Raw genomic sequence first — 27,153 nt, 5'->3', positions numbered from 1 at the left:
AGAAATCACATTTTTACTTACCAAACACACAACCCATTTTCTCTACCGCCATGGTGCCCATCAAATGTAAGCATCGCACACGGCCGAAGTCCCACCTCCGTGCTCAGCGATGGCCCCCTCCCTTACCCATCTCTTTTCAAAGGCAATCACGGTCAGCCATGCAGATCTCAACCTCTGCAAGCGAATCGAATCGTGGTGGAGTCACATTGACAAGGACTCACGATGAGGCGGCACGGTGGCTTGGATCAAGGGAAGAAGAACTATAAGAAAGCCATCGAATCACTATACGATGATGTGTCTAAGGGAGCGAACACACAAAATTTCTGGAGGATCTCCATCCTCGAAAACTGGGACCCGTCCGAAATAATTTACGCCCCAAAGAAGTACTGATCCTGATTCTAGGGGCTCGTAACTTCAAGATGCGTATATCCCCTCTCAAGGATTCCGACTTCACCGATGATAATACGTTAGCCGCAAGCAGAAAACAAAGTCTACTAATCAAAGCACCCGAAGAACCCCAATGCTTCATTTGGATGGGGGAAAAATCGGACTAAAATCATTCCCAACGGTTTCTTTCTCGATCTCATTTGCTCTTTTTCTTTCTTTTCCAAGTTAGTACATCACTTTTCTCTAGCTTTACTTCTCACTACTTGGTCGTATCTGCAGCCACCAGCTCACCGGAAAGTCGCACTCCGATTCCCAGATGCTGGGAAAGCTTGGCGACGTCTACCTTGTGGGAGCCGGCTCCCGTCGTCCTTTTGGAATGGATCCGCAGGTGAGCTATTTTTTCTTCCCCTGGATTTTAACAGACGCTTTTGACCTTCATCTCCTCCCGATGCGTCCTTCTTATCCACCCCAAACCTGACCTCTCTCCTCGCTGCTTCGTAATCAAATGGCTTCACCTGTACAAGGCCACTGGTTTCTTGAGAGTTCTCCACCTGTCCAGCCTTCTTGTTTTGCTTGACCGATTCCAAGCACCTCTGGAAGCTCGATGACAGGTCTGTGAGAGAAATCGCCTCATCATCTTCATCAGTTTTAAGATTAGGTTGCGTAGAATCAGTCTCCTCCAACTCCTTTTCAGTGTCAGAATCATCTTGTGGTGATTCCTCCGCATTGTCATTTTCTTCCAACATTATGATATCTTCTGCCTTGGAGGTAGCAAGATCTAGAACATTCTGAGCTTCGGAAGCTTGGGCAGGCTCTTCTCGAAGTGCTTCCGGTTGCTCCTCACTCCCCAAAAAGGAGTGGAATGGGAGGTTCACTGAAGATCTGATTTTCTCCAGCTTTGTCTCTTTCTTGTCCTGTGAGAAAGATACAGTTTAATGATCTTCGTTCGTCTTATAAGGAAAGGGCATTGATTAGGCCAGTCAATTAGAAAGGACATCAATTGATTTTGGACTAATAACAAAAATAACAAGACACTCATGAAGCAAAATTCACCATAGACATGCTCTCTGCATCATCACCTTTATTATGGCTTTCACTATATCCAAGAAAAAGGTGGAAAATTAACAGGGCATTTGCTCCACAGAAAATCAATATTTTGGAGAATTTGTTCAAAAAATGATCTGTTGTATTACTTGGAGAAATAAATGAATGAAAATATATTTTCATCACAAATGGAACTGTTTTGGCATAGGTTAATGTCGATAAGAAAAACATTTCCGTCGGCTTGTTCTCTAAGTGATTCAAATGACTATTTTTGGGAAAATGGTTTCCAAATCAGGAAATGGTTTCCCAATCAGTCTTTTCTGCAAAACAAACAGACTGAAAGAAATAGGACTAGAATTAACCTTTTCTTCAGTGTTACATTTCCTTTTTGGGCCCATTTTTCCAAGAAGAGCCCCAAAAGCACCACCAGGCTTCTTCAACACCTGAACAGAAGCAGCAGCACCCTACACTCCAGACAATGACCTCTTTTTATGCTACAATGAACTTACATATTAACCTAATTCATAACAAATAGACAAGAATCAGGACTCACTACATTTGCAGAGCTCAATAACTGTGTTTTAGCGGTGCTGTCTCCGCTCTGGTCCACATTCAACAGATCCTTTTCATCTTTGGCAGGATGATCAGAAATGACTTCCTGGTTTCCACGATCACCAACACTATGGCATATAGTACTAACGGAATCAGTACATTCAACTGTCTTGTCATTGTGCTCTGATGGAGTCTCAGGATGCACAGATTGAGATGCATCATTAGCCAGTAAACTATTCTCTGGTGCCTACGCATGAGGAAAGGGTTGTACATATTTAAGCAAGGATGCATTTAAAAGCACCAGGACATAGATGTGATGATCAGCAATCCCCTACATAACCAAAATAATGCTAACAAGAATCCAAACATAAGCATCCAATTACATTCCTGATAAATGTTTCAGAAAGGAGTTTACATTTTTGAACTTAGTATAAACATATTCTGCTGCCAGAACTTCATTTTCTGATCGATTCGTCATCAATGGATTCAGACATCTAAATAATGTGTGCAAGGGCGAACACGTAGCTTTAATTGGTATACAATTATATCAATGCAGCCGGAACACTGAGGAACATCAAGTTTTCAATGGATGAATGCATTCTTTAACTTTTACTTGCTCAGAGCTTCATTCTTGAGAAACAGCAATTTTTTCCACTCTTTTCTTAGAGATTTGTAACTTATCAAATGATTGCTATTGATAATATTCTTACAAGCCAAAGGCCTATTGTACAATGCTTTGAGAAACTTAAAAAAACAGACTATCAGTTTGCAAGTATATCAGACTTTTGAAATATTTATTGGTGACTCCATTTCCAATTCTTGTGTAAAGTGTTATCATCAAAGTGTAATGCAAAACTTACCATGCGGCGCTCCTTTAGTAGTTCCACCATAGCTTCATAAGCAGCAGAATTTTGTATTGAACTCCTAATGATGCTGACGACTGAAGCAAGATTACGCTCAACATATGGGTGCCTTGATTTGACCAACCGCAGCAACTTGCCAGTGGTCACAGGCATCTGCTTGGCTTTTCCCACAAAACAATAATCATTGATGAATCAGTATAACCACAAGATTTAATGGTCAGATAAATCAATGTATAACTTTGCACATTCACAGTACCAATTTCAAGAAGAGTTTTATTTGGCAGTATATAACCAGTACTTTCATCCTGAGCACGAGCAATGACATCTCGCCATTCATAGAGCCCCTATAAGATGCTTAGGTTAGTTATTGAGGGATAAAACACAAAACCATGACTTTGCATACTAAACCTGTATGAATTGAAGTGCTTCAAAAGTATCCTGTATAATCTACAGTTTTAATGTGCAAGACTTACAAAACCACTTCATAAAGACATCTAAACCAGGAGCATGTGCAAGTTGTAGAAGTTACAGATAGTATATTTAGAATCATAATTCAATTAAAGCAAGAAATAATATAAGACATACTGCAACAACCGCAATTTGTTGAGCATCGAAACCAGCCCCTTGCAACCTGAATAGGTAAAGCAGAAACTAAGTCTCACCTGTTTTACTGCAAGATCTTTTAATACTAGCCAAAGAACAATAGAGAGCAGCCAAAGCATAACTAAAAAGTCAGTTATATAGCAACTAACCCGTAAATACTGAGATATGAAGTATCTGTCCAAAGATCTTTCTCATAAAGCTGCACACATAAATCATAACTGCGCTTGTACACCTGTTTGCAGAAAAAAAATTCAGGGGTGGGCGTACTAGAATGAAGCACCATTCTTGCTACCTGAACCCATAAATTATTTCACTACAATCGCCTTCCATAGTTACCAAGAATGGAAAGTGGCTCACATACAGAGAGGAGTATTAAGTCAAGTCAAACGGCTACTCCCGAATTAGAAACGAAAATAATGGTACCACACATAAATCCAATGTCAAACACAATGCATGAAACCCAACCCACATCCCCGTCAAAAATCTTTATCTGGAAATGCTTTCAAGTTGGATCGCAAACATGTAGTGACATATTACAAGGAAAATATGCCATCAAGAAAAAGAAAAGAAAAAAGCGAAAACACAACTCTTCTGCAAAATATGCCATCAAGTCCAAAGCATCATATGCAATTCCTTCCAAAGCCCTCATTTGAAAAGGAAAGGCAGAAAGCTTATAAACAAAAGGTAAAACCACAAGCCTAACCCACCCCCTCCCCAAAAAAAAAAAAAAAAAAAACACACAGAGGGAGAGGGAGAGAGAGAGAGAGAGAGAGAGAAGCGAAAATACAACTCTTCTCCGAATACAAAGAAATATCCATGAGCAGTGGGATCTGGCTATATAAGGTCACTTAAATGCTGAACTAAGTTCTCTGTTTGTAATGTAATTTCCCATAAGATCTGCATGACCAAATAATTGAGTTGGAAGTGGTAATCAAAGAAACATACCTCCATTAAAGCATCATCCGGATTTTCAGGCAAGGCAAGCAATTCATTCCTCATCACATCAAAAATGTACAACAAATAGTGTGTGTCTTCTCTAGCATATCTGTCCAGATAAGACACAAGGTGAAGAGACTGTAAATAAAATATGTTAATCAATTAGAAAAGTAGAAGGATGGTCAAGGAATCAGTAAACATAGGAATCTTTGCTAGGGCCATTGAAGAAGAAGGCTGTCAAAAAGTACGTTTAAGTTTGGCTCTACTGAGATCTGCCATTGCAGACTCCTATTCATTGTCAATTCATCTTTTGTTGGGCTCTTGATGCATATTACCTTATCATCTCAGGTGGAAGAGGTCGCAGTCTCCAATCCGCATTCTGGTATCTGCATAGAGTTGATCATCAAGCTTGGTGTGAAAGAAAATAGAAAAGCAAAGCGCTTAAGAAGCAAAGCAGACCTACTCTTTATTAGCAGTAACTCCGCAATAGTGATGCAGCAGATACTCCAAACTATTTCTTTCCAATTTCAGCTTCCTTGAAGCCTGATCAACAAGAGAATGAGAAAGAGAACCACTGAAATGCATCATATTGTTCATACTTGATTCAAAAGATTAGCATTCATCATTGATTTTTCCCTGGATATTTCTCTGAGCCCTCAGGCATCCCAGCCAAAATCCATCATAAGTATGGAAATCAAAGATTATACAGATATTTCTCAGCTACTATACTCCAATATGCTTATCATTTGAAGATGGCTATAAATCCAACCAGGGTTATTAAGCATGTAACTATGAAACCAATCTAGTAAATCATGTGTTATGACAGAAGCAAGAATCCCTTGAAAACTTCAAAGATCAAGACAAAGACTCCTACTTGATAAAAAATAGTCTTCTTTTCAGAACTGTGCCCTTGAAATTTGGGAAAGGTTCAGCTATGCAATCTTTAAAGGAAAAATTTAACCAGCTAGCAAAATCAGAAACAGTACCTGTCCAGTATCAAACATGTTGCATACGTATATGCCAAAGTCTCGTTGAAGCCATATTATATCTCGATCTGCTCCATGCATGACCTGGTCAAATATCATAATGTGCATTATTAGACACCACAGTGACCAAACTAAGATAAACTATATGAACATAAAAGACAAAGTTTCGACCTTTCTCTTAGTAGGATCCTTGAAAACCGCCCTCAAATGTGGCCCAATTTGAACTCTAAGCTTTAGAGTGTCCACCACAAAATCCTCAGTTCTAGTGGAAATTTGCATCAAGCAAGTCAAGCCTTGGAAAGATCGATACTGATTATGTTCCAAATCAACCTAGAAAATTGAAGACAAACGAGTTCAACAACAGCCGTCAATTGAAGGGAGATAATGATACAAAATATTATTCTTTCAACAGAATCTCAACTCATTTTGATTTTATTTGATTTATATTAGCAGTTGAATAAGCATGACTAATAGAGCCAAAGTTATACCGCAAATTCATCTACACCACGCAATTTAGCTGCCATTTCTTTCAAGTCTCTAACTTCTTCTACAAGCTTAAATGGCGTATTCTCCATTGGCAACGGTTGAACAGGCTCTTTGCTGGCAACTGGCTTGTCAATAAAATCCAACACGGAGAGCTCCTCCTGTCCATAAAAAGAGCAAAAAGAAATCAACACCAAGTGAATTTCCACTTCACTACCCTCCCATCCCTCATCAGGAATCAAATTCAAGAGAAAATTTAATCCGAAAGGAGTTAATAGCTAAACGAAACACTCGGAGTAGCAAGAATTGGCCAATAAGCAACGTAAACCACATGCCAGCCAAGATGTCCACAACTCAAACTCAATTACATAACAATCAACCCCAAGAAAACCAAGAATTTCCTCCATGAACAACTACAACAAATAAACACCGAACCAACACATGCATCATTCAAATTTCCATAATCGAAAAGATTCCACTCCAACAAGACATCTGTAACTCACCAATGGGTGAATAAACCTCTGTCCGTCCTCGCTCTTCGGCAACCAGACATGCTGAAACGGCTGGTTCGAATTGTTCACCGAAATAAAGAACTCCTCCTGCGGCCTCCTTATCGTCGGGATATGGAACGGCACCTTGGGCTTCTGTCCGCCCACTTTCTCTTTCAAATTCGCCACCTTCACACTCGACTCCCCTCTCCCGTTAACCGAGTCAGCCGCGGCTCGGTCCACCGAGCCCTGCACCGCCTTGTTCTTTTTCTTCCCGTACACCAGCTGAAACCCGCCGTCGACCTCCATTATCTTCTTCCCGCTCTCCTCCTCCTCCTTCCTCACCCTCCGAAACTCGTCCGCCGAGGCGTCGAACCGCTCCAAGACCTCGTCGTTCACACTGACCAGCCAATCGTACGCGTCCTCGAGATCGTCGGGGAACGCGGCGCCCCCGCCCGAGGCCGCCGCCGCCGCCGACGAGCCGATCGACCGCAGCAGGGAAGCGGATTTCTCGGCGACCTCGCCGACCGGGGCCTTGAAGTCGTCGAAGTTGCGGTAGAAATGGAAGTCCCGCTCGGAGGGGAGGGCCCTCGAGGAGGCGGAGAGGCGGGAGAGCGAGGCGTGCAGGGCCTGGGCGAGGTCCTCCAGCGAGCGAGCCTTCTGAGCGTCGGTCCGATCGGCGGCGGAGTCCGTCATGGCGGCGTCGTCTCCGCCGCCGCCGCCGCCTCCGTCGTCGGTCATGGCGGGGGGAGGAGGCGGGGGGATTTATCGAGGGTTTTAGGGCTACAGTTATTTCACTTTCAGGTGTCGTTCGTAGCGCAGAGAGAGAGAGAGAGAGAAGATGAAGAAGAAGAAGAAGATGAGTGAGAAATTATCGAATATGCGCACTTCTTTTTTTCGTTCGGGAAAGCGACGTGCACTTTACGCTATCTGGGCCGTCGACGAAGTTTTCATTATTCAACGGTTGAGATGGATCTGAATGCGTTCGTTTATAAAAAAAAAAATTCAAATAGTGACATAAAAGGTCCTTCAACGTTGGTTTAATCAAACGTGATAGTTTATTCAACGTAATATCTAAATTTTATTAAAATATATAATATTATTTATAAATTTTTAATTTATTTAATGTGATTTTTAAACTTTTTTTATTTATATTCAATTTGATTTCTGAAATATATTAAAATATTTAATATTATTCTTGAATTTTGAATTGTCTAAATCGACACGATTTGATACATTTTCTAAAGAAAAGATATGGGCGAATACATCATAACCGAATTATAAAACTATCTCTCTAGTAAAAAAATGAGCAAAAATGTTATATCCCTTAAAAACGACATGACGTATGAATACATCATCACATTAGACATGAAGCAATCTTACTTTTGGTCTTAAAGTTTATCTTCTTCATAATTTTTCCTAGTTCGGAATGACTTCTCAGTTCCGTACTAAAGTCATAAATAATGGTCAAAACCTACTCAGCTAGGCTTTGAGCTTTTTAGAGAGAATCTCAACTTTTTGGCAAAGAAAGCAATTATTATGGATCGGTACTAGTGGTTAACGTTGTGATTTGGGTGGAAGGTGGGTGAATGTGTTTTGAGAGATAATGAGATGATATATTATAGATGAAGCATTGATTACGATCACTATCAAAGGCCAAAAAGATGTGCCACCAATCAAGATAAAGATTAGGAATGACAAAATTTACCACCAAGGCTTAAATGATGAATCACCCATCAAGGATAAAGGATTTTGAGGCAAGGGAATCTTACTACCGAAGCTAAAAAAAAAAAATCATTGGCCAAGAATAAAGGTTTATTGGGGAATAATCCACTTTCCAATTATGTAGAATCGAGAAAGATATTATTAACTCGCACGGAGAAAAATATCATATATTCATTTGAGAACTTACCTCTATTTATAGAGAGATTAAGACATAGGAACTACCCAAACATTAAAGATATGGGAGCTAACATTAAAGGCATGGAAACTCTCCTAATATTAGAGACATGGGAACTGGAAAACACAATAAAGACCTAAGAACTAGAAAATTCATTAAAACACATAGAAACTTGAAATTTTGTCTCTTCCAAATTCGTGTACAAGCCTTGGAAACTAAATGAACAACCTCTAATTGCTAAGTAGTCAATTGGTATCCTCGAAGTCGACGACAAACATGTAAATCGACAATTAGATAGTCGATCGACAACTATGAAATCGACTACTCCTCTGTGGAATTTACGTCATCACTCGATGATCCATTAAATCAAGTTGCACTTGAAAATTGGTCTTTTCATGCAAGAATAAGGATTGAGCCAAATCAATTGACAAATTCGGAATTGAACTCGAGATTTGATGATAGAGCTTGTTGCTCCTGCATCACGCTAGGTGCATTTCTCAATTATAATACTGTAAATTGTAAGATTCAAACACTAAATAGGTTTATTTAACGGTATGGCAAACAATAACAGCTTATTTAAATTAGTAAGAACATTTTAGAATGCAAACAGAAATTCGTACATCATTTAATAAATTCATTAAATATATGAATCTTAATTTCTCCAACATTACTCTTCTTCACAAGCTAAATAGGAACACATACTTGCAATTCTCCATAAGTCGACGACAGACCCATGTTTCGATGCCTCTTCGAGCAGCCTTGTCTTGCATTTTTCTAATCGAGTATATGATTCGAGATTGCTGATTAAGACGACCTTTTATAGGGATTAGGTACTCATTTATTAGAAGAAAAGATTATAAGATCGCGAAACTAATTTTGAATCACAATCTCTCAAGAGGTTCACTCGAGTCTTTTAAAGTATAGACTATTTGTATAATTCTCGATGCGTCAAGACCGACCGATAATTGTAACAATCAAATGAAGGGCATCCCACAAATATTTGGATAAAAATGTAAATTATATAGTATTTAACAAGAGCTTCTTCGGTTTCTTTAGTTCTAAAAATCAATCTGACCGACAAGACTGGGAAATAAGACAATTCTATCTAACGCTAAAAGGACTCGTGACAAGCATCCTCGTCGCTAGAAGGAAGAACTGCTCATGCTTTGCACCTGTCGGATAGGTCGAAAAAGATTATACACATAGCAACCGTCAAAAAGCAAGTGTTTCAAGGTCGAAATCTTTAAAATTCAAGCAGCGGCAAGAAAATGCGAGCGCTTATTGATACTACGAGAGCTTGCTGTTATCAACGGGACAGTCCTCGGCTCTGTCGACGACGCGCACAGGCACAGCTGGTATGGAGTCCCACCATTCTTTGAGCCGTCTCTTTGAACGGTCGTCTTGGAAGCGCTTCCCCCATTTCGATGTCGTCACGAGACCATACAGTGTGGCTCCCATAAAGATATACTTCAGTGGTATCACTGCTATTGCAATGGCCACAGCGCACGTCACCATCATCACCATCTCAGCATGCTGCAATCGGAATGGAAGAAATTATTATCACTTGGTTGGCGCAAAGAGTGAGTTCATAGATTTTGGTTGAAAAGACAAACAGGTGCATATGCCATAGCATACATCGAGCAACTTCAATTCCGTAACCCAGCAAAACAAGGAAAGAAAAATTCTGAAATTCGTATATGGTCATCAAATGTTGACGCCAAGACTTGTGGGTTAAAAGCTTCATTTGTCGGAAAATCTTATCTTAAAAAATTCTCTGAGCCTTTATAAAAGAAACAGAACTTAACACAGCCAAGTTCTGGGACCAGTGGAGTACAGTTCTACCAGCATATGTTGACACCTTCCCAGTTAACAAACACAAGATAAGGAAATGGGCGCACCTTACGAGTCCTCCCAAGAAATATTGACCAAAGTTTTAGCAGAGTGATGTTTACTTCCTGCACCATATCATGGACTGTTTGCAGCCCACGCTGAGCTGATACTATGCTGTCCACCGTACTCTGGTCAGATGCTGTGCACACTACAATCCCCTCTCTTTGGTGTTCTTTCCTCTCTTTCCTCACATGGTGCATCTTCAATACAAGCCAAAACAAGCCAGCTGCTATAGCCTTATTGATCCACTCCCTGCAAACTCAAAAGCTGTTATCCAAGCACATCACTGGAAGTGGAATGCAGGAATAAGCTGTTGCTTACGACAAAAGCTAAAGTATCGAAATGTGGTAACTCACTTATAGATTATCACAAGAGCTACTGCAATAATTGCGAGGGTCATCATTGGCCTTTGCCATGTTAGTATTTCTTGAAATTTGGGCAAGATGGCTTCTTTCACTCGCTTTAAGAGTTCCTGCAAGCAAAGCAGAATGAACTACGTTGCCATAAATGCAAATACAACTATAGTTTTCTCCCCTGCTGACCTAAAGACCATAGTGGTCATCATTTGTTAAGAGTTCTGATGCAATTGCAGTAAGTTACTTTCCTCATTTTTCACTGCAAATTCTTTCATCATATGACACAGATATTTGAATCGTGCAGACTCACCATAAGAACAGCAGCACTATTGCCGATCCCTTCCTCTTTCAACCCCTCCGTGGAAGCCTTTGCAATTTCAGTTTCTCTTGCTTCCTCTCTAACATTGTTGATAGCTGTCGTCAATGATAAGTAGTTGTCATCTTGGACACCAGCTGAGGTACACTCCTTGCCTGCTTCTTCAAATTTCGTATCTGGGAGCCTCGATATTGACATGTTGATAGTCCTCAATATTGAACTAGCACTGCAAGGTTGTCTGCTTCCATCCTTCTTTAGGCTCTCCGCCAGTTCTTCAAGCACATAGTCACCCTTTGGTAACTCATCAAACAAAGCAAAAATCAGGAAATTTCTGGAAAGAGGAGGCGATATCCTTAGCATCTCTCTTGCTGCATGGAGCCTTACGATTCCCAATATTGTCCGTGAATGTATTTCCCATGCTTGTGATGGGCTCTCCACATTTTGTCTGGACAAAAACTTGTGCATCAGCATTATCTCCTTCGCAAGAGCTAGCCAGTGGTCACGTCTTGTAGAACTTGTTATCTCTGGAAACTCCAGAACAATTCCCTCTGATCTAGAAAAAGGAAAGTTGTGCAGCTGACTAGTCAGTGATCTAACAAGAATGTTATCACTCAATACTAAATTTGTCTCTATTATTTATGTCATGCTAGTAACACATATCTCTAATGCAAGACATGCAATATATATAAACAATGTCAGGGTCAATACTTCTGGAACTGAGCTTACAGTTCAGGGGACTCATACACCATAGCCTTGTCAAAAAGTGGAGCCCCGAAGGGCCCTGTAGCAGCAGGTTTCACAGTATGTTCAGTGTCCTTTGAAAGGTCGATCTTAATTGCATCTTCATACGTGATGACTCCCGAAGCCTCGAAGTAGAGAGCATAATTTGTTAAGGTGAGTCTACCTAGGAAAGCATATTTATTTATTAAGGGAATAAAAGATCTCAAAAAACCAAAACATCTAAATTTAAATATCAGCTCAAGTGCTAAAAACATAAATGTCCAAATTCAGGACAAACCAGGCCAGCTCTGTCCTCCAATATGACGAACAACTCTTTGCGTGCTTGCAGTTCCTTCGACATGCAAAATTAATTCGTCATCTGCTAGGTCAACACCCCTTGGCACTCCCTGTTTTTGCAAATACCCAATGCATCTGCACAAGATGACATAGACAAAGAAGGAAAATTGAAGCGACCTTGATGAATTGAAAATCAGATCAACAAAAGAAATATGTGCAGTGTATAGGGCCCAGTATGTATGAAGGAACTAAACGATTCTGACTTGGCCCAAAGTTTCTTCTCTCAGGGAAGTCATTCACTAAGAACACGCTCTTTACTGTAGCAGGCAGTTGCATTTGATGCTAGGTAGGATACATTCCATATAGCGCATTAAAAATACTATAAAAACTGAAATTCCCAATGGACCCCTCTGAAATTGGAAATGAAGTATCTCTGCAATATCAGGTACATGACCAGTTCATGTATTTCAGAGGAACAAAAGATGTTGCTCCTGACATATCCATGGCCTTTGCCTCATTGGTACACATCATTATTTAACAATTCTGTTGTCTTGGTTGTTCCCTCTCCCCCCCTGGGGAAAAGTCCTATGATTATGTAAGACAGGTTTTGAAATCAACACATGAAAATTATGCTAATTAACGTGAAGCTTGGATGCATTACTTGTCAATCTCTTTCAGATATTTATCATATGCAGGAAAATGGAGATGACTTCCTGTAGGTGCTGTAAGAGTTTCAAAGGTAAATTTCCCATTGGCTATGTCTGCAACCAAGGGAAACAAGGATGCCAACCACACAAATGCGTCTTCTCCAGCATTAGGCCCATGGTCAACCTAAATAAATAGAAATATGTCCATAAATGAAAACCGATATCTTGATAATTGAGTTCTCCAAAGAATACAGTTCGTATGACAATACATCAAATAGTCTGTAAAAAATCTCTTACAAGTAGTGGCATAAGGTCTGAGTAGAACAGAGGGATTTCATCATCTTCTTGAGGCACCTTTATCACTCGTTTCTTCTCTTCTTTCTCTTTCCCCATTGACTCCTGTAAATCACATGTACATGAAAATATTCCTAGAAAGTAACTCAAGATATGCCGTGCTATCATTAAATTTCCAGATGATCAAGCACCGGGGTATAGAGGCTTAGCATTTGAATGTTCTCTCGAAGTCCCAGATACCCTCTACCTTTAATTCATTGAATAAGATGGTACTTACTCGTACAGGCTCCTCATCAGCAAAACTGGGCATTTCCCATGCAAGCATCATGTCGAATGTCAGCCGGCTGAAAGATCCATCACTTATCTTTTCACCTATGCTTGGACACAGGTCAAGGAGAGCTTTTGAGCTACAAAACTCTACGAACTTTGTAGAGTAACTGACTGAATCGGGCTTCCATTCAGCTTCAAACTCTTCCACCAATCTATTGACAGCAGTACCTACTTGCCTGACATAGTTTTGTCATTGGAAATTCTGTTATCCACTTGCCAATCAACGACAAAGTGTGGTGATGGTCAAAGAAAGCTATTGGAAAGACACATGTTTTGTGACGATATTGTATTATGGTCAATTAACATCTTGGAAACTTGTTCCAGTGCAGCACAAGTAAAATTGACTTGTTCAAACAATTTATGTCCAATCTCCCTTATTGCGGCACGCCTCTATCATCAAAAAAATTCAAAGAGACTCTTCTCCCGGTTAACTCTCTGTTAAACATTCCGAAGAGGTCTCCTCCCCTCCAACTTCATCAATTTCATCCCTTCATCGGCTATTTATTTCCAGTTAGCTCAACTACTATCTATTTTCGATACAGATCACAAATTGCATGTGCGTGCATTATTAAATACATACGCATACATAACCTTCAAAATCGCAACAAATTTCGCGCTAACTGAGCTATAGAATGTACCATAGCACCGTGCTCTAATAGCCTAAGCTTTTTGAGAGTAAATTTTAAGCGAGCTTCTTCAGAAACTTCTCCCTAATCGAGACCTGGTTCCGCGGCAAACCCAAACAGAGCACGAGAAACACTAGACGCGCTCTCTGAACCATACAAAAGCTCCACCAGTTCCCCCCGAGCATCGTGGAACTCAACGTAGGCTGGAGAAAGAAGGATCAGGCATGCAAACGATCACGAATTCAGCACTATAATCATCGTCATCAGATTAACTCGCGATCCGGCAAATCATCTCTCGGCCGCTCGCGATCAAAAGCCAGAAACATCACCGTTCGCAGAAAGCCGAACGCGCACGCATCGGGATTCATCATTCGAAGAGGCGAGTGCCTGTCAAACGATCTCGTTCAAGGAGATGAAGCGGGAAGATGATGACGAGAGGGACATTACAGTGCGCATTTCTGCACGACGTCGTTCGCGATGGAGGATAGATGCTTCCTCTTCGTCGCCATCGTTCGTTCGGTGCTCGCTATCGCTTCTCTCCTCTTCTTCTTTCTCTTCTCTCTCTCGTCTCCGCACTTTGGGAGTTGCAGGAAGTGAGGAAGGAGAGCTTCCGATATTTCTCTCTCTGCTTTGCACAGCTGTCGTTCTCGCCGCATGCCACGTGGCGAGAGCCATGCAAGACTCGGTGCAACCTCCCGGTGGAGAGGGAGAGCAATTCGGGTCGGGGTCACGTTCTCGGCTCGATCTCGTGTGAAAATTTGCTAGAATTGATCGTGTTAAAATAAATACTTTAAAAAAGAAATTGCAAAATATAACTATAAGTGCATTCGAATGGATTTGACATTTTTTCCCTTCAAATTAAAAGACCGATACATTGTGGAATTGGATTAAGCTTATATGGTATTTAAGTATATAAGAGCATGACAGTATGAAAAAAAAAGAGTCATAAATAGTCCTTGATTTGATGGCTACTATATGTTACGATTACTCCTTTGTTAATCTAGAAAGAATGATTATAGTTATCCTCTTCATCGATCACGATTGGCTCTCTTTCTCTTTGAAGTTTTATAGGAAATTAGGAATGACACATCTTTGAAATCGTTGAACTCGTTTGTAATAACAATTGCACAAACCCATTCTTTTACAAAAGAGGATGTCGAGACACTTGTATGTTAAGAGAGGTGAGCTAAATTCTTTCAAGAGGTCTCTCAATTATAGGGCTCCTTCATGGGATGGGCCCAACTGGGGTACTAAGGAGTATGAATTAGAATTTGTATTTCATTTATTTCATAAAAAATGAATTATTTAAAAAATATTTTACTTAAAATAATTGCTTATATTGATCATATTATACTAAACAAACAGAGTCCAAGACACAATCAATCATTTTCAATTACAACTTGCGACTTCTATATAAATTCCAATTGTCCATTTCCACTCGTATTTTTTTGTGAAACTCTCCCATGGGAACTGCATTATTGGCGTGTTTCATCGAACAGCGAGCTTATTTGCTAAGGCATTCGCGAATGTTGCCTCCATCGGATTTTTAAAGAAGGAACCACGAACATTTTGCCATAACATCGTGGAGCTCTTAGACAGCAAAGTATAAATTCCAATAAAATCACGATAATGAAAATAAGTCAATAATTTCACGCCAGCGAATCGTAAATTAATAACAATATTTGAACAAGCGATTATTTAATTAGCATCCATTTAATCAATTTCAAGGACCAATACAAACTATTCTAGAGAAAAATATAAAAAAAAAGTCTTAAATTTATAGCATTTATATTAATTCAATTCTAAACATTTTTCACATTGATAACAATTCAGACTATTGGATCAATTTTGGCCGGTTGGCACTAATGTAAATGTTGGCAGTCTGGCTAATGCCGACGTGGTAATTTGTAATAATTTTTTTTCCTTTCCTTTTCTCTTCTTCCTCATTAGATTCCTTGCGGTGGTCGGCGAGGTGGCTGATGAGCCATCGAAGACTGCTCGGCCACTACAGGAGAAGAAGGCCAAGAAGAATAAGAGGAGGAATAAGAAAAGGAAAAAGAAAAAAGAAGAAGAAAAGTATAAAATTAATTAAAAATTAAAAAAATTAAAAATTATCATGTCAACATGTGTCGGTTAGCGACATTCAAACCAGACCTTTTGATCAAAATTTAATCGGATAGACTGAATTTATATCAATATGAAAACGTTTAAAGTTAAATTAATTTAATTAAAATATTTAAAACTAAATTAGTATCAATGTTTTAGGACTTTTTGGAGTATTTTTCCCAACTAAGGGTCTCGTTTGGCTGCACATTGTTTCGTTCCCAGGAACAGAAATTTTTTTTTGTTCTTTTGTTCCCAGGGAACAAAAAGGAAATGTAAACAAGAAAACACAAATTTTGTGTTTCTTGTTTCGAAACACAAATTTTGTGTTTCTTGTTTCAAACACAAATGAGAAATACTTTTTTTCTTTTTCTTTTTCTCTTATTTTCTTGTTCTTTTTCCTTTTGGCCGGCGGCCTCGCCCGCCACGGCGAGGCTCGCCGGCCCGGCGAGGCCGGCTCGCCCGCTACGGCGAGGCCGAGGCTCGCCGTCCTGGCGAGGCCGAGCTCGCCCAGCCCGGCGGCGAGCCTCGGCCTCGCCGGATCGGGCGAGCTCGAGCTCGCCCGGCCATGGCGAGGCCGACCTCGCGCCGGCCCGCGAGCTCGATCTCGCCCGGATCGGGCGAGGCCGAGCTCGCCCGGCGACCGCAAGCCTTGGCCTCGCGGATCTGGCGAGCTCGAGCTCGCCCGGCCATGGCGACGATCGACCTCGCGCCCAGCCCTGACGAGCTCGATCTCGCCCGGATCCGGTGAGGCCGAGCTCGCCCACCATGGCAACGTCGACCTCGCGCCGGCCCGGGCGAGCTCGATCTCGCCCCAGATCCGGGCGAGGCCGAGCTCGCCACGGCCGGCGAGCCTCGCCTCGCCGGCGATGGCCCTGGCGAGGCCGCGCCGCCCGCCGCCGGGCAAGCTCGGCCTCGCCGATCAAGGCGAGGCCGACCCTCGCCGGCGACCGGCCAAAGGAAAAAAAAAAGAAAAAGAAAAAAAGGAAAAATAAGAAAAAAATAGAAAAAATAAAAGAAATAAAAAATTATCCAAATTTACCAAACATGTTTCGTTTATTTTTTATTCCTAACAAAGTTTTTACTAAACGCGTTGTTTTGTTGAAAATTGTTCGCCGGGCAAACACTTTTTTCTATTTCGTTCCCTGAACAATTTTTAAACAAACACAACCAAACGCGCCCTAACGTGCACTTGCAAAAGCAAAAAAGCTTGACGAGGACGACGAGCCTCTCGGGCTTCGGTAACGCGGGCTCGAGAGAAGCCCACAGCCGAAATGCATTTATACGCGACGACAAATGCACGGTTGCTTACTCCACCGCTCGCTCTCTCTCTCTCTCTCTCTCTCCTCCTTTCTCCATTTCCTCTGCAGAAGAAAAGCTGAGAGAGGAGCGATGAGCATCCAGCTTGCCGATTCTTCCTCCATCGTTCGCCTCAGCATCGGTCAGCAATCATCGCCTCCTTCTCTCTCTCTCTCTCGCTCTCGCTCTCGCCATGTGCGATTGCATGTTTTGGCGCATTTGGACTCGATTGTCTTCTTCTTCCTTCCTTCTCTTTCGGCTCTGCTTCTGTCGAGTACTGCGTGGGTCCCGCTTCGGATTGGAATCTCAGGCGTCTGATTATGTATTGTGTTCGGGGAGCCTTGTTTCGGGGTCTCGCCCGAGCGATCGGATTGGCTGACGGGCCTCGGTGGCCTCGAGTTGCTTCGAGTTGCTAAGTTTTGTGTGGGAGAAGAGCGGTTTGAGATGCTGAAATTTGGACTGAGATCTGGGATCGGCATTCGCGAGCAGATTGTTCTTTTTTTACCTTTGCTGCTCCTGCTCCTGCTCCTGCTGCTAGTTGTTTTGTTTTGTTTTTTGTGGCGGATCTCATGGTTGTTGCACTTTTGGGGTGATCAGTACTTGCGTGATGGCTTTCGATTTGGGAATGATTTCATTACCGTCGTGCAGGTGGTAAGAAGTTTTCCACGACCGTGGACACGCTGAGTCAGCGGGAACCCGATTCAATGCTGGCAGCCATGTTCAGTGGGCGCCATGTGGTGTGCCGAGATCCAGACACGGTATTGATATTTCTATCTCCGTGGTTTTGCATTCGGGGACCTTCGGATTGTGATGTCTGCACTGGGTATCTCTTGCTCCGCATCTACCGGTTAATTAGTCATGAGCTGAGTTGGCTCTGTATGCTGTGATGGAAGTTCTTATCTGATATCTAGATTCAAATATGCACATGCGCGTGTGAACTTGTACATTATACATTGATGATGGGTTGCTCGATAGTGTGCATGCATGAGTGTGTATGAGCCTGTGCATTTGTACACTTAGGTACAGAGGTTTGTCCAAATATACTTATCCGTGTTTGCTAACATAAGACTTCGATTCCATATTCTAGGCTCATTTTATTCATAATGGCGACACCTGCATGGGGTTGTCAGTTAAAGTATTGAGCGTACAAACTATGGGGTTGTTTTTATGTACAATATCCGTTGCTATCAACTTGGATATCTTGGCCTTTTGTGTTGCCTACTATGCTGGTGTTCTCATTTTGGATAAGTATATAGCGGTGGCCTTGTAATGCCTAGTCAGGCATTGTAAGTTTACTAATGGCATGAGTATTAAAAAAACAAAGTTGTGCATGACAGCAGTTGGATTCTTAAATTGTTGGACAGAGAGAAGCAGCCATCTCTCTAAAAGGTTGGTGTGTGGCAGAATTGTAGATTCTATTAAATGCACGAAAAAACATGTCTTGTGAGATTCTACTTTCAATTAAAATCTGGGATGCTTATGGATGGAGTGAAAGTGCCGTGTTCAATTTTGAATCTTGTCTATTTCAATCTCACTAAGCTGCACTCGCCCGCTCTGTGTTGGAAGTGGATTGCATTGAGATTGCTACTCTTTGAGTGATGTCCACAAGCATGTAAATGGGGCTGGCTAATGCGGACAAACTTTTTCCAGGGATATGTCTTTGTTGATCGAGATGGGAAACACTTCAGACATATTCTAAACTGGTTAAGGGATGGTGTCATTCCCACTTTATCAGACTCTGACTACTCGCAGCTTCTGCGTGAGGCAGAATATTATCAACTACTGGTTAGTAATCCTTACATATGTGTTTGTATATATTGGTGTACCTTGAGTATTCTCTGGAGTTTCTTATTGCAAGTTTATGCTACTTCAAGTTGGTCTATCATCAATCAGCAGAAAAGGCTTGCTTAGTCTGATTTTTCACAAACGGAAGCGAATACATATGAGTAACACTTTGATGTAGTGTCAGCCTCTTTCAATTTGTATATTTAGCACGTCAAATTTTTTCATATTACTTGCAAGATAAGCTACGGAGCATAAGTTAACGGCTTTATTTTGGATCAATCTATCAGCCTGATGTGCCTGAGGATCTTCCATGCTAGCTGCAAGTATAGTTTGCTCACCTTTTTTTTTTTTCTCTTTCTTTTGATGTGAAGTTCCATTTGTAGGCTGGAAGTTATGTTTTCCTGTAATGTAAACAACCCCGTGTATACATATACCTAATGTGGTCATGTGGATAAACTTCTGCCTTGTCCAAAAATAGTAACAAACATTTATTTAAATGTCTCCAATGTTCTTCATATCTAGTGCTGAATAAATTGGCTGCCCTCCTGAATAATGTTATCTTGGTAATTTTTTCAATTTCAGGGACTAATGGATGGAATTCATTCTCTTGTGAGTAAGAAGAGGGAAGAGGATAAGGATGAGTTGGACTCGGAACTGACAAGAACTGATATTATCAAGTGTATACAATCAGAAAAAGTCAGATTTAGGGGGGTTAATCTATCTGGGCTTGATCTTTCCAAGCTGGTATGTTCTGCATGTTTCTGTGTCTAATAAGAATTTTCTTCCAAGCATGTCATTTTTTTCCCAGCTAATTTGATGATTTACCCTTTGACTGTATGCAGGACCTGTCATATGTAGATTTCAGCTATGCTTGTCTCAAAAATGTCTTCTTTTCGCGAGCTAATTTGCAATGTGCAAAATTCCGGGTAGGTGTAGTTCGTTATAAATGTGAAGCATTCATTTCCTTTTTAAGAATGGCTTTCTCTCTTGACCTATGCTTTGCTCTAGCATTCTGCCAAACTTTACATGTTAATGTTCAAAATCCAACAATATGGTGAGTTCATTGAAAATGAAATCCATTATTTCAGTCTCTTACAAGTTGAACTTCGTCTGCATCACTTATTCAAATATGTCAAGCTTTCTATCTGACAATTGCGTGGTTTCCTTTTCTTTAACAACAATCTGCTGTTGCTCATGAATTTAATCCAGGATGTGGATGCTGAAGGATCCATATTTCACAATGCTACCTTGCGTGAGTAAGACACTAAAATGTGTTTTTTAACCTCTGGATTATTTGCAATCTTTATTTTGCCTTATAGATTTTGTTGTTGCCTAGGGAAGATGTGAATTTACTGGAGCTAATCTTCACGGGGCTTTATTAGCTGGTGCAAATCTTCAGAGTGCAAATCTACAAGGTAATTTTCCTTGCATTGCATTTGCTACATGTTCATATTTGGATAGGTACATCTTACTATGATTGGAATGTCATCTGTGACTTATTTCATGGTGCTTACCCATCCTAGTGGTATTTTTCATTCTATATCCCCAAAAATGTCATGGTACTGTTTTGTGGATATTCTGGTATATTCTTTTCTCATCACATCTTCAGTATCTTACGGCTTTGATTTTATTATTGCCAACATATTTGAATTTTGTCTCAAACGAATTTTTCACCAGAATGAGATTCTCATAAAATGAGAAAAGCTTTCTGCATTTTAGATATGGAATTTGGCAACATATTCAACGCATGTTTAGGCTAAATACAGCTCTCTGTAGCCTCCTGTCCTATGCAACTGATTATATGCCAGTTCTGTTTTGTTGCTTCTCCCTGTTCTTCATTTTCCCCACAAAAAAATAAAAATAAAAATTGATGTTTTAGTTGCACATTTTAGGCTGGTCCAGTTATGAGTTGTTGACCAATGTCAATATATTTGATTGGCATCTTTATGCGATTCTTCATACTTCTAATTGAACATTATTCCATGAGGAAGACGAAAGTACATTATTTTATAAACTTTGTTCGCATGGGTCAAGTTGTGGTTTTTCCACAACAACTAAAGTTAAAGTGGAGTCGATTGACATGAAATTGGGCTTGGATTTGACTCTCTATGATCAAAATGCCATGTTGAATATGAGATCATCTTTTGGGGATAGTGATGTTTTACATGAATGGATGCTAGTTCCCTTATTGTTCTCAACTTCGTTGATGTGTATGAAGCAGCGTTAATATTTAGTGAGGCTGAAGAGGACTGCCTTTCCTTTAGCAGCAGTGGTCCGATATTACTTAAAATGAATTGTAGCTGGTGCTGATATTGTGATTAAAGGATATAAATTTTCTTGGCAGATGCCTGTCTGAGTGATTGTAGCTTCTGTGGAGCAGACTTGCGATCCGCACATCTGCAGGTTTGATATCTGCTTACATCCTGCATGGGCAGCTCCGTCTAGAACTCTGGATTTTGTAATTGTATGCTATGCTTATAAGCTTATAACGTATGTTTACTTTTGTCTAGTGTCTGCTAGGAACTGGTGGAATCACTTCCTATATGCTATTTGCATTTCTTCAGCCAATCACTGTTGCCCTTAGGCATTAAAATTACTTTGATGGTCATGTGCGTATTAACTTGAAACAATTGGATTCTCTAACTGAAATCTTGTTAAGTCCTCAAAACATTCAGGACCGGCTTCAAGTCAGTTTCATGCGTTACCTTGCCATCCTCTTATTGACAACACTGAGGACTGTACAGATTGCACTGGTTGATTAAAATTTGAGGAATTGTGTCTATCAAGTTTCTGACAAATTTTGATACTATGAACAGTACTATCATATCCTGGAAACTTCAGATCTCAATGATAGAGGGGAGAAGAATGACAAAGGTGCGTTTGGGAGAGCCTTTGGCGAAAACCTTTGGGGAAATGCAAATGACTTTAGGAAGGGTTTTTCATAATGCAGATGGCGTTTGGAAAAATGTTATCGAAAAATTCATGGGAAGCATCATTGGTTTGAATGATATTTGGACAAAATTACACTTGTAAAGGACTTTAGTCATATCTTTCAAATAAAATAAAATAAAAAAAGGAAAAGAAAATTGAATCTTGGCAACTGGCAGCGCTCAGGCGATGGCCAGATGCCAGTGAAGTAGATCTGGCACTAGTGGTCAAATCTGACCTTGCTCGTGTCGTGAGTGAGTGAGGGTAAAACTGGAATTTGGTAAATTTAATGAGGACAAAATTGGAAAGAAGAGAACCATTAGCATTTTGGAAATGCTCAAAGCCAAACTAGGTAGAACTTGTATTGGGTTAAGGGACTTTGGAAGTGCTGGCTCTGGCTCAAAGGCTTTAGAAATTTCTTGCCAAACACCTTAATTTTGTCAAAGGCCTTTAGAAGCTTAAAGCCATTTCCATAGTCCGAGCAAACACAGCCAAAGATCATCTGAAATGTTACAGTTTAGTTGATGGACTCTTGATGTAACTTAGCTGTTATATGTGAAGCTTATGTGACCATTGTGCTGTTATCTATAGCAAAAAATGATTATCTTGTTTCTTTTTTCTATTTGAGGAGGAACATTGAGATTCTTCAGTTCATTGTTTTCTGACTGTTGTGTGGTACAAATGACTACTGATATTTATTAAATGTGTGGTATTGCGATAGTCCATGCCTAGAGAATTGATGCTTTACCTTGCAAACAAACCTTCAGACTGCTGATTTAACCAATGCCAACTTAGAGGGAGCCAATTTGGAGGGAGCCAACTTAAAGGTAAATGTTCCTTTCATTATTGTGATTGTATTTCTTTAATTGATGGTTTAATCCTTGCAATCAAACAAGCACTCTGGATTACCTTTTTCTTTTTTGGTTGAAGCGATAAAAGATTGCTTTTGTTCTTCAGCAATCTGATATGCTAAGAGTTTAGGTGTATTATAATGCTTCCGTTGTCAGGAGAGACACCTTATGTAAAACGAACCACGCCTTGTCTGATTTATCAAACAAATATCATAAATCAATCGGTGGATATTTCTGGCCTTACTTTGTTGAGCATTTGGTCATGGCTTGTCTTGCATGATCTTCAGGGGGCTAAATTAAGCAATGCAAATTTAAGAGGTGCAAACCTGCAAAGAGCATACCTACGCCATGTAGATCTTCGAGAGACGGTGAGTAACAGTAGTTTTTCAATATTTGGTCATCCTTTCTCATGATTCTCAGCGTGACAATAAATCCTCCATTCACGTTGTATCCATTAGATAGAACTGAGCGGAGTGTGCTGATCTTCTGTGACTTTGCTGTTGTCTTTTTGAGGGAAGTGCATATTGTGTATGGTGCATTGCATTCTTGCTATATGAATACTTCTTTAAGGACAACTGGAATGTAGATTCCCATTGAGCGACTCATTTATAGTCAAGTTTTTTTTTTGGGGTCAACAGTAGTCTAAGGTTAATTTGCAGAATTAATTAGTGAAGTTCTTGGATTAATGTCGACAACTTTTTTTTAATTCCCATTCCTCTGTCATCTGGAAAAGGTCGGATGGATGTGATTTTGGCTGCATTTACTATCTGGATGCTACTTGGTACGCAACTATCATAACATAGATGATGAAAAGTTGATTAAATTGCCTTAATTTCTTTCTTATTTTTCACTTCAAAAGACTTAGATCCATTGTGCACGACATCACTGCTCTTGATTCTCCATTTGTTGCATTCATATGGTTGAAAGCCCTCTTGGATGAGTGCCTCCTTCCCCGTCTTCTGCTATTGTCTTTATTCCCTTTGCTCCCTCAATATATGAAGGCAAAAGAAAAAGGGTGTTAAAGAGAAAATGGAAATTGAGAAAAGAGATCCCCCTCTATTTGGGCCTTCTTGCCTTCTGTGAGAGATGCATATTGGCAATATTGTCTATTCTCCTTTTGTCTTGACGTTTACAAGCTCAGCGTTTGATCTCCTCCTATATTATATCTTTTGCAGCATTTGGAAGGTGCAAAGCTTGATGGTGCCAATTTGCTTGGGGCGATTAGATAACTGTGGAGATTATGAAAAGCTTGTATAGGTTGACCTCTTATTTATTTCCGCCAATGACATTGGCGATCTCTTGTATACTGACATCTACTCTATTTTTAGGTGCTAATAAACATGTTCTGGCTATCGGCTGATGTAGATATTTATATTTGTTGCCTACATTATCGTTGTAGTTGAGCCGACTCATTAGGTGTTTCCTTCTGCTTTTCTTATACATAAAAGGATTGGGATCGTTAGGGGCTTGTCGCTATGTCAAGTGTAAGAAGAGTTTTAGTGGATTCAAAAAGGCATTCTTCGTCGTGAAGTTGGATTCCTGAATGGCCTTCAATTTTCAGACTTATTCTTTTTCCTTAGCTTTTTTGGCATGGTAAAGCCAATCTTTTGGGCATGATCGTCAATTTATAGTATTGTTGGAGAGCCAAAACACAGGGTAGAAGTTTTATCGGTTGATTTCCCACTGGCTTTTCTAATGCCAAACAACTGCGTGGATCTGAAGTTGAAGCAAAAGCTGTGGTTAAATTGTGCCAAACGTCAATGTCTTTGTACTAGGATTAACTTGAAGATTTTGGTTTATGTCAAACCATTTAGTCATGAAGACTAAACTGTCTTTTCAAATTGTGGGCATGTACCTCGTTTTCCTAAACTTGGTACCAGTTGCTCAAAATACTGGTGGAAACGATGGATGAATGGGGACCAAGATTCAGATCTTAGCAGATTGAGTTGTCGCTGTCAATTTGTGAACGAGTCTAGACTAGTTTCGTGAAAATGGGTTAGTGACTCATTTTTTAACTCATATTTTATGGACTTGATTGTTATATTGACTAGTTTAATAAATAGGTAATAAATAAGTTTAGAATAATAATGTCTAAAATATGAGTGTTAAATGAATTTATAAATTGTTTAGATTTAGTTGACTTTTATGATTCTTTTTTCATTTTTCTTGCTTTCACTCGATTTTGTGCATGTTCATTCCGTTCTCTTATTTTAGTTTGATTGAGTTTTTTAAAATTGAGTTAAATATCGAAGTGTTTTAACAATATGAATTAAGTTGGGTTTGGGTCTTTGTATTGCATAAAAATGAATCAAGATACGTAAAATGAGTTAATTTGAATAAGATTATTTTTGACTCGATTTATCTTTTTGACAGATTTAATCTGGAACACGACCACTTGCGGGGACCCATTACCCCTCTTCTCCGAGAACGACTTAGCTAGTGGTATTCATGTAACACTCGAGGGGAACGTGAAACGCTATGCTCGCTTTGTCTTGTTAACTTCTCTTTGATTGGGCGATCCTGCTACGTCTCGACCTTTTTCTCCAGACATCGGAGAAGCGCACTCGAGAATCAAAACAAGTGCATGATGCATTATTCCTCCCCCCTCTCTTTCCCCGAACGGGAAATCTGGGAACTTGAAATGCACGTAATCCAATGGTCGGTGGACGACAACGGTCGGTGGACGCTTCCCCAGAGAGAATATAAATTAGTGCCAGTCGGTAACTATGATACGTGTCAATCAGGGAAAAAAAAGGAGGTACTTACTAATATATACAATTGAGACAATCAAGAGGTGGATAATTTTATTTTATAGCACAGCATCAGATTCCCTGCTTAGTGCTCCCCCATGAGGCCACGCAGGGTTTGAATCGAACCCTTGCATTGCCTATAAATAGAGGACATTGTTGGCTTCAAACTTTCATCACATTCAATTCCATCAAAAACCAAGCACTCGCAGAACAAACACTCGAGAGAGAGAGGGAGGAAATGGCAGGAATCATTCACAAGATTGGAGAGGCCCTCCACATGGGAGGCCACAAGAAGGAGGAGGAACACAAGCCGGAGGGGCATGACCACCCCAAGCCTGAAGAGCACAAGCCGGAGGGCCACGGCCATGGCCACGACCACGACCACAAGGGGGAGCACCACGGAGAGGATCACAAGAAAGAGGGGTTGGTGGAGAAGATCAAGGACAAGATCCACAGTGACGATCATGGTGACATGGTGGAAAAGAAGAAGAAGAAGGACAAGAAGAAGCACGAGCACGGCCATGAACATGAGCATGGCCACAGCAGCAGCAGCAGTGACAGCGATAGCGATTGAGTTATTAGGTAAATTATAAAATGCTAGTTGCAATGTCATGTCACTGTGGTAATAAGTGCATTTTTCTTTGTGAGTACTAAGTTTGATAGATATGAGATAATAATTATCACACAATCTCTCTATCTATAATAAAAGTCCATCGTATTGTTAGCATCATTTATGATGAACAATATTTTCGCCAAGGAAAATCCTCACTTATCATAACGCAATTATTGTAATGTGGAAACAATTCTTGTAACCAGAATGATTATGGCTTAATCGATCTTGTAATTTGACATTTTTGGGGGCTGATCTTTGGTGTTGCAGTTGATCAGCAGTGTCGCAGTGAAAGAGCACGTCAACGTTCTTGGGCTCGTCTCCTTCAGTTAGCCCCAGAGCTGGTGAAAATAAGGAGACAAGAAAAAAACATCAGTGTCGTCCAGATTGTCCTCTTTCTAGTCTTATTTTGTTAAAATTTATGTTGTGACAGATCTAGATGTGCTCGTGTGACATCCAAGGACTGTCAACATTGTCCACCATGTCGTGCCTATTGTGCCATTTTCAGACAACAATGTGTAGTTTGATTGGTTTCTTCAAATGTTGTCCGCTTCCAATGGTAATTTGTTACGAATGTTGACAACTTTTTAATGATCAAACAAATCGAAGGTAAGTTACTCCAATAAAAACTGGTGACATGAATTAAATTGGAAACTTAATTAAAAAGCGTTGGGAATTAATCGGATTAAGTTTGGTAATTCGATGTAAAAGTTGATAACGTTAGTAAACTACCAAAGTTGGCGACTTGTTACGAAAGTTGGTGATTTTGAAACAACATCATAAACCTCCTTAAGTGATTCAAATCAGAGTTGGTAGTCCGTAATTAGTCTGTAATTCAAGAAAATTGAAAAATCACTCATATTGAGATTGGTAATTTTGTGTAAGAGTTGGTTGCTTTAACTCATTGATGAGTTACACAAATGAAAATCGGTGGCTTTTTTTTTGGAAACGATTGTTAACTCAAAACAATCATATAAAAGCGTTAGTAATTTTGAAACAAATGTTGATAATTTCTGAAATGTTACCGGACAAGTAGAGGTGGCAAAATGGGTCGTGGACCTATATGTCACTCATATTTAATGGCTAAGGTGATACATAGGTTGCCTGAA

At 40.2% G+C, this 27,153-nt stretch overlaps 4 protein-coding genes across 6 annotated transcripts; 2 read left to right on the top strand and 2 right to left on the bottom strand.

The window, feature by feature from the left end:
- Positions 1-495: 495 nt before the first annotated feature.
- Positions 496-7,173, bottom strand: LOC104443185 (protein RRP6-like 2). Of its 2 annotated transcripts, none has more exons than XM_010056529.3 (14): positions 6,358-7,173; positions 5,860-6,015; positions 5,543-5,701; positions 5,372-5,455; positions 4,849-4,928; positions 4,721-4,771; positions 4,395-4,494; positions 3,599-3,681; positions 3,432-3,477; positions 3,103-3,190; positions 2,844-3,007; positions 1,985-2,230; positions 1,794-1,895; positions 496-1,301 (listed from the first exon to the last, which is right to left on the bottom strand). In XM_010056529.3, exons 1-14 carry the CDS (start codon positions 7,081-7,083, stop codon positions 675-677), a joined length of 2,712 nt encoding a protein of 903 aa, XP_010054831.2. In that variant the 5' UTR covers positions 7,084-7,173; the 3' UTR covers positions 496-674. The 2 variants fall into 2 exon arrangements, with proteins under 2 accessions (XP_010054831.2, XP_010054838.2); XM_010056536.3 differs by having other exon boundaries at positions 1,988-2,230.
- A 2,356-nt stretch (positions 7,174-9,529) lies between these two features.
- Positions 9,530-14,374, bottom strand: LOC104414176. Its single transcript, XM_010025214.3, has 10 exons — positions 14,166-14,374; positions 13,040-13,268; positions 12,766-12,867; positions 12,483-12,652; positions 11,823-11,956; positions 11,531-11,708; positions 10,799-11,357; positions 10,489-10,604; positions 10,141-10,384; positions 9,530-9,775 (listed from the first exon to the last, which is right to left on the bottom strand). The coding sequence occupies exons 1-10, from the start codon at positions 14,372-14,374 to the stop codon at positions 9,530-9,532; spliced, it is 2,187 nt and encodes a 728-aa protein (XP_010023516.2).
- A 2,760-nt stretch (positions 14,375-17,134) lies between these two features.
- LOC104443168 (FH protein interacting protein FIP2) lies at positions 17,135-24,224 on the top strand. Of its 2 annotated transcripts, XM_010056516.3 has the most exons (12): positions 17,135-17,262; positions 17,769-17,878; positions 18,771-18,905; positions 19,488-19,649; positions 19,748-19,831; positions 20,115-20,161; positions 20,247-20,320; positions 21,250-21,308; positions 22,601-22,660; positions 22,972-23,052; positions 23,418-23,465; positions 23,860-24,224. In XM_010056516.3, the coding sequence occupies exons 1-11, from the start codon at positions 17,214-17,216 to the stop codon at positions 23,430-23,432; spliced, it is 876 nt and encodes a 291-aa protein (XP_010054818.2). In that variant the 5' UTR covers positions 17,135-17,213; the 3' UTR covers positions 23,433-23,465; positions 23,860-24,224. The 2 variants fall into 2 exon arrangements, with proteins under 2 accessions (XP_010054818.2, XP_010054812.2); XM_010056510.3 differs by lacking the exon at positions 23,418-23,465.
- A 1,371-nt stretch (positions 24,225-25,595) lies between these two features.
- On the top strand, positions 25,596-26,601 carry LOC104443160 (protein SRC1-like). Its single transcript, XM_039300828.1, has 2 exons — positions 25,596-26,016; positions 26,315-26,601. Exon 1 carries the CDS (start codon positions 25,673-25,675, stop codon positions 26,006-26,008), a length of 336 nt encoding a protein of 111 aa, XP_039156762.1. The 5' UTR covers positions 25,596-25,672; the 3' UTR covers positions 26,009-26,016; positions 26,315-26,601.
- Positions 26,602-27,153: the final 552 nt, after the last annotated feature.

The sequence above is a fragment of the Eucalyptus grandis genome, chromosome 1, assembly GCF_016545825.1.
Source record: "Eucalyptus grandis isolate ANBG69807.140 chromosome 1, ASM1654582v1, whole genome shotgun sequence".
In the NCBI taxonomy this organism is placed as follows: Eukaryota; Viridiplantae; Streptophyta; class Magnoliopsida; order Myrtales; family Myrtaceae; genus Eucalyptus; species Eucalyptus grandis.
This window is presented reverse-complemented; position numbering and strand designations above follow the sequence as displayed.

Coding starts and splice junctions, on each gene's coding strand:
- LOC104443185 (XM_010056529.3), bottom strand. CDS start 7,083: ATGACCGACGACGGAGGCGGCGGCGGCGGCGGAGACGACGCCGCCATG. Junction 2,231..2,843: donor TACTAAAGGAGCGCCGCATG/GTAAGTTTTGCA, acceptor CCTCATGCGTAG/GCACCAGAGAATAGTTTACT. Junction 1,896..1,984: donor TATTGAGCTCTGCAAATGTA/GTGAGTCCTGAT, acceptor TCTGGAGTGTAG/GGTGCTGCTGCTTCTGTTCA.
- LOC104414176 (XM_010025214.3), bottom strand. CDS start 14,374: ATGCGGCGAGAACGACAGCTGTGCAAAGCAGAGAGAGAAATATCGGAA. Junction 11,709..11,822: donor TGGAGGACAGAGCTGGCCTG/GTTTGTCCTGAA, acceptor ATGCTTTCCTAG/GTAGACTCACCTTAACAAAT. Junction 9,776..10,140: donor TTCTTGGGAGGACTCGTAAG/GTGCGCCCATTT, acceptor TTCCGATTGCAG/CATGCTGAGATGGTGATGAT.
- LOC104443168 (XM_010056510.3), top strand. CDS start 17,214: ATGAGCATCCAGCTTGCCGATTCTTCCTCCATCGTTCGCCTCAGCATC. Junction 17,263..17,768: donor CATCGTTCGCCTCAGCATCG/GTCAGCAATCAT, acceptor ACCGTCGTGCAG/GTGGTAAGAAGTTTTCCACG. Junction 19,832..20,114: donor TGCAATGTGCAAAATTCCGG/GTAGGTGTAGTT, acceptor AATTTAATCCAG/GATGTGGATGCTGAAGGATC.
- LOC104443160 (XM_039300828.1), top strand. CDS start 25,673: ATGGCAGGAATCATTCACAAGATTGGAGAGGCCCTCCACATGGGAGGC.